This window comes from Rhea americana, unplaced genomic scaffold (assembly GCF_003343005.1).
Source record: "Rhea americana isolate MKP2758 unplaced genomic scaffold, rheAme1 scaffold_142, whole genome shotgun sequence".
NCBI lineage: Eukaryota > Metazoa > Chordata > Aves > Rheiformes > Rheidae > Rhea > Rhea americana.
In genome coordinates, this window is record NW_028185506.1 from 1,975,288 (window position 1) to 1,981,897 (window position 6,610).

The following is a 6,610-nucleotide window of genomic DNA, read 5'->3' on the forward strand; positions in this document are numbered from 1 at the left end:
CTTGTAGTGTGCAGAATGCTGCAGCCCTAACAGAGGTGTAATGTATCCTAGCAAGAAAAGGCTTTTATGGACATGCATGCACTTGCTGTAAGGAACTGATAGGAACCATCTTGGAAATATAAGTCTTGCAGAAGACTATATGGAATTGTGTCTCCACTGATTTTGGTAATAGTGTTGTAATTACCTGTGCAGCTGTTTCACACTTTGAGATGATACAGGCACATCAAGATAACTGAGAAGAGCTCCAGCAGTGCAAACAAGYTAAGCCCTACTTCATTCCATAGCTGCTAGAAACCCTTCGTGATCTAYTAGCAGTCCTTCCCAGGCCACTTGACAAAATTCCAGCAAGCATTTTGCATGCTCCCTTAGGCTCTACAATTACATGTTCTTGTCAAACCTGCATGCACACAGAGTTGAACAATCCAGAGGAATAACATACCCACACAGAAACATTTTGCTACTGCAAAAACACCCCCATAGTAGAGATAGTAACAAACAATTGTAAACCTACAGCATGCAGGACAAGGCCTCTCAATCCCAGGGCTCTCTTAATAATATCTGTTTTGAGAGGAAGACATCTTCCAGTAGAGCTCTGGATACCTTCACCTCATCTCAGTAACAGAAACATGGAAGAGAAACATGCCCAAACACAGGTAATCTGTAGCAAGCACCTCTACAATCTTTCTGTAGAAGTCTGTGCACCTTGTTTATTCCTTTAGAGCTTACATTTTCATTTAAAAAGGAGGAAAAAAGTAGAAGCTACTCATTTTAAAGCTAAGACTCAAGGCTTTGGTAGCTAGGACTTCTATAGGTATATGGTTCATCTTTGTTTTTTCAAGCAGTGTTAAACCTGTTCAGCCAACCTGAGGCTAGAACACAAGACTAAGTGCATTACTTGGCCCTGCTAAAGCGTATCTGCTTTTCTTTTGCAGTACTGTCATGCTCTGTGCTTCCAAGGGATGAAGCTGAACATGTGTAAGAAGATGAGGGAGTGGGAGGTTGAGCCTTTGTAGGAGGAAGTTGTCTGAGGTGTCTAGGCATAGGCTGCAAACCTTGCACTGCAAAAAGTTATCTGGCCTGCAAATGGGGAGATGTCAGGTCCATGCTACTTTTACTGCATAACAAAAATTCTTTCTCATCCTTTCCTCTTCATACTTTCTATGTTTCAGTACTTTTAATTTAAGTGTTGCTTAACTGTCTAGAGTAAAGAAATGCAGTCTTGGGAAAAAGCAAGAAAGGAAGGAGACAGCTTCATGACAGAATTCAATTATCCATATACAAACAGCTGCTGCTATTTGAGATGCAGTAGCATAGCACAGGAATCCCCTACACAGCTGCAGTCTGGCTACACAGTCTCAAAAGATGCTTTTATTGGGCTCTCATCTTAACTAAGTACCCCTCTTAGACTCAAACAATTATTTTTAACATATTGCAGTTCAAAACCCAATGCAAGTATTTCACAGGGCTGAACATCACTGCAATCCAGCAGTTCAGTTGCCTAGCCTCAAGAGCACACCTGCATATCAAAGATGAGACTGATGGAAGTTAATCACCTACTTACTCCCTTAGGTAGCTGCTTCATCATGCCTCTTCTGGGAGGAACACAACAGGGTTCCATTTTCTACCCCTTACTTCAATATTACTACTCTTAAATTTCTGAAAAATAACCATTGAAACCCTTGAAAGCCTCTTCTGATTAAGAATACAAGCCAGCCACACTACTATTTTAGCATTAAAATAAAGTCATTTTATTTTCAATTCAGACAAGTTTGTAAAAGCATTAGGCAGAAACAAAGGAATAACAAACCACATACATACACCAAGGATCAAAAATCACTGCAAGAAAATATACAAAATATACTGCAGGAAAAGTGATTCTGTAACAGTAAACTTGTCTCCTTTGCAGTTAAAGTTCAACTACAATAAAAAAATCCTTGCACAGGTATTAGAGGACAGGATTGCAGTAAGAATTGTGCATTAACAACAAACCCACCCTACCACAGAGCTATTTATGCTTTTACCACTTATACCATTATTGCCAGCTTACACGAGARTTCTGCATTCTTGGCAGTGGCAAACTGGACTCAGCAGTTCCACATCCCATTAAAAAGTTAGTTTCATATACCAGGTGGAGCTGACTTCCAGCTTCTCAATACTGGCAGGGATGACTCAAGTTGTCTTAAAAAAAAAAAAAAAAGTAATTGGAGTTTTTCCTCACTTTGTCTGAATAGGTTTCTCTAAGCTTCTCACCTTCCCCAGAACTTGCATATTGATGTCAGATGAGGCAGCCAGTGCCTTTTTCAACAGAAGAATATGGGAGAGACTCAAGTAATTCCTGGGGAAGGGATAAAAATACTGGGATGAGAGGAAGGAACCATCCTCCTTTAGCCTCTAGCATGTTGACCTCACTGGGACCCAATAGGATTTTCTTTCCCTACATYCAGATTCCAGGTTAAATGACATTAAACATCAAATAACTGGATTTTACTTAGCTTCTCCCCTCTACCCCAGGGAAAGCTGCATTCTAGTGATGCTGTATTTGAAGTGCTAGCAGACCTTCATGTACTCATATGAAAATTGTTCTCATCACTCAAATGAGGACTACACAGCCAGTCCTCACACTTGCAACAACCACACTTTAGGGTACCCTCTCCTGCAAATTCCAGGAGGGGACAAGCCACCGCAGCCAGAGATGTGGAAGAAGTTCTAAACCATGTGAGAACAAATCCAGAGACACCATCCTGAATGAGCCAACAGGTACCAAAGAGTTAGCAGCTTTGGGTACCACAAAGAACATTTGTCAAATACGGGCCTTACTCTCTCCCATTTTTCTTTCCTGTGCTCCTTCCCTCCCCTCAGCTGCCCCATTTACACAGGAAGGCAGCAGGCCAGAGGCAGGCAGGTGCTGACCCCACTAGAAGAAAGAGCTAAGATTAACCTTGAATAAAATTGTCTAAGATCAGGTGATCTCATTTAGCTCTTCAGTGAGGGAAGACCCAGATGAAGAACTTAGTAGCAGCAGACTGAAGTCACAACAGAAATAGACAAGAAAGTAGTGAAGATTCTGGGCTACAATAGGGCATTTCTAACAGAAACATACTGAAGTGCAGAGAATTCTTCTCCAGCAAAGCTCTGCTGCAAGACACACAAGGCAAGGATCAGAAAGTCACCTACTGAAGAGGCAGCAGAGGAAGGTGGATCTTGGACAGTGGACACAGACCTTTTCAACCTCAGTTGCATCTTGCTGTAGCATTGTATGTTCCGCTTCATGAATAGTTCAAACATAAATCACTCTTGCCAGGGATTAGCTATGCACAGACCAATGCCCTTAAATCAGAAAAGGAGCCCAGCCAAGGCAGCAGGGTGCTGTGCCCCATCAATGAATAGAACAAGAGTAGGGATGAAAAGAGGAGAAGAGAAAGGAATCAAAACCGGATCTCTGGATCAAGACCCTAGAAACTAATGAGAAGCACTGCAAAAAGATGAAAGAAAATACTTTGGCCTAAGACTCATAACCATTCTGAGTCCCCAAGGGATGCCAAGGGGCCTGGTACTGATGCCGTACAGGAGAGCCTGAGAACTGTGTGATGCTGTCAGAGGTGTTCTGGAAGCTGTAGGTCTCATCTGACTCCAGGCTGGCATAATCCACGTTGGTAGGGTAGCCATGATAAAAGTTCATCTGCTGGCTTAATAAACCCATGGCTTGCTGGGTACTGCAGCTTGTCCCACCTTTTCCAAAGTACCCATCATCCTCCACAGCCATGAATGGGTACAGGCTCTGCCCATTCCCATATGTCTGGCCACTGCTGTAAGCCTGGTGAACATTGTTCACAGCCTGAATGTTTCTGCTGGCACCAACAGGGAAGCTCTGGTGAAATGTAGGGGTCATATCCAGGTATGCAGCCTGGTGAAACCCATTCTGGGAAGGAGAGAAGAATGTTCAGTAACAAACACTAACTACCATACCACCTGAGTTCATTCTTTTGTACATGTCTCCTTCCCTCCCCTGACCCCCCCCCCCAAAAAAAAAAAAGCTAACAATAGTATTTATAGCGAGGACAACCAGTACAAAAGACTAGTAATAAACAGAGACTGACAAGATCTTAAGTCACTAATTCCTAGCCTAATACGTCTTTGAGCACTAGGCTAGGGAGAAAGCCACCAAGAGTAGCCTTGCTGGCCCTGTTGGCTATTTATTTTTTTACCTGGTTTTAACTAGGAGGTAATGGACCAGAAATAGAAAGCTATTTTAATTGCCACAACAGGCTTAAAATGACACTGCCCTAAGCCTTTTTATAAGAAATAAAACTAGCACTTGACTCTCACTTGTGGTTGATATGTTCCTTTTTCCATCCATTGACTCTCCTTCTGGCAACGCTTAAACTTCATCCGTTGATTCTGAAACCATGTTTTCACCTACAAAAGCAATGGGGGAAGAACATAGGACATTACAAATTCTTTCTTACTTAGAGYTTACCACATATCTTAGAGATGTTTTGCATGTTATAATACAGTTAGTTACAATACAGTTACTGCTTGGCTCCCAATATTGTACACAACAATATGAAGCAGACTCAGGTAGCAGTAGAACCATAATGCTGACACAAAGACTAACATTCTTACTGCTCAGGTCACAATGAGATCTTTCATGATCACTCATCAAAAGTCCTGCTCAAAAGACAGGCCAGGCAGTACAACTGCAGAAAGGCAGCTTGTACAGCAGGAACATCTTAGTGCTATGTCCAGATCACTGCTGATTCAGGAATGAGTCACTCCCTCAGAGTCACGCATCAGTTGCTGTGGCCCTCTTTCTAGAGGGAGGGACAGGGTGCCATTCTGACTCAGAAAGGCAACAGGTATCCATTCTTTCATGTTTATCAGAGACGACATACATCCATACAGAATACTAACTTGACTCTGCACATAGCCCTGCACTTGTATGTACTCTCAAAAACCTGCACAGCAGATAGTGCTGGAACCAACATAAGAGGAAGGCTGAGTCATAAATTTTCACACCCACTCTCATGTAAGCAATGGCATAAATAAGGCAATGAGGAACCATTCCTCCAGAGTCTAAGAAAAGGAAAAAAAAAAGAGAGAAAAAGAAAATAGAAAACTCAAACCACCCTGGCAACTCAAGTGCTCAGAGCAAGATGCTCACCTGCTTATAAGTAAGCCCAAGGGCCGAGCCCAGCTCCCGGATCTGCTGGGGGCTGAGGTACTTCTGGCTCTGGAACCGCTGGTGCAGGGTTTGCAGCTGTTCCTGGGAGAATGCTGTACGGCTCTTTGCCTTCTTCACCCCACCTTCACCTTCCTCCTTGATCTTCTGGGAAGCAGGATGGGGAGATGGGTCTTCTGTGGTGGGGCTTGTGGCAGAATCTGGAGTGTACTGAATGAGGGTCCCAGAACTGGAAGACGCTGGAGAGACAGCTGAGGAGAAAGGAAATAACTGGAGTGAGCAGAGTCAGACAGAGATGCCTCAGAATCAAGCCTGCTTTCACAAGAGATTTAGCATTTCAAGTGCCCTGAGAACATGCACAGGCTTGGCAGTTGTAGGCAGCACGACTCAGCTGTGCTGAGTGTCTGCACACACGCACCCCTACAAGGGAAGGGGAGCAGACACACCCACGGCTGCCTCCTTTGCGAGCAGGTCCCACGTTCTTCCCCTGTCTCGTCCACACACACATGCCACACTGGGCCCTGCGGAGGGGCCGGACAACCCCCGGCTGCTCGCACCTGGGGGACGGCTAGAGACCCAGTAGCCACGGCCATCAACACCCTCGCAGCAAGCAGCTCTCAGGACAGGCAGACGGAGGAGACCTGCGGCCTGCCATCGGGGCAGGGCCCCACCGGAGGACAGGYATAGCTGAGGAGTTCAGCACACCACGTCCAGTTGAGCTGTTGCCTCAGACCTCTTGCCCCTCCCCGGCCCAGCTGCATCCTTCCCTGGCCGAGAGGGTCCTGACTCGCTTCCCTGTGGGTCAGCAGGCCGAAATGCCTACCTGGGTGGCGAGAGATCTTCTCTGCCGCAGGAAAGAGAAGGGCATCTGCTGTGGGGACGTCCTCTGCCGACACGCTGTCCATGCTGCCTGGAGAAGGCCAGTAATAGTCCCCATACCTCACTGCACCAGGGTAGGGCGGGTAGGGTGGCAGGGCCAGGTGGGTACTCATCACCGGGAGCCCCCAGCCCCGAGGAGGCTGCGAGCTGACAAGCCACGCTCCTGCTGCAGGTAGCCCGCATGCAGATACTCCATTAGCCGGAGGTGAGGGGGATGCTTTATGGCCTCCCCAGGCCAGYCTTGGTTAGAAGGGATTGTCATGGCCATTGTCATGTTAAGAGTGAGTTGATTGGAGGGGAGGGGCTCTGGGGTATTCAGGGAGTGGGGGAGGGCTGAGACACAGGGCCAGCTTCCCAGCTTGGCTTCTGGGTGCCACGATGGAGCCAAAGCCATTGCTGCTGGCACAACCCTCCCTGCTTGGGGGTGGAGGGAAGAGTGTTGTTCTCACCTCAGGGCAAAGGCCTGAGCAGAGCTGTCTCGTGGACAGGGCTAGGCAGACCCCCACCCCCTCTCCAAGTTTAACACTGCCTCCTCACCTCCGCCTCCTTGCT

The 6,610-nt window shown here is 46.3% G+C and overlaps 1 protein-coding gene across 1 annotated transcript; it reads right to left on the minus strand.

Moving 5' to 3' along the window:
• Positions 1-2,149: 2,149 nt before the first annotated feature.
• LOC146599304 (homeobox protein NANOG-like) lies at positions 2,150-6,332 on the minus strand. Its single transcript, XM_085298800.1, is given in 5 exon segments — positions 2,150-3,919; positions 4,327-4,416; positions 5,162-5,430; positions 6,003-6,179; positions 6,182-6,332. Coding segments are annotated over 5 exon segments (1,104 nt in total). The 3' UTR covers positions 2,150-3,502.
• Positions 6,333-6,610: the final 278 nt, after the last annotated feature.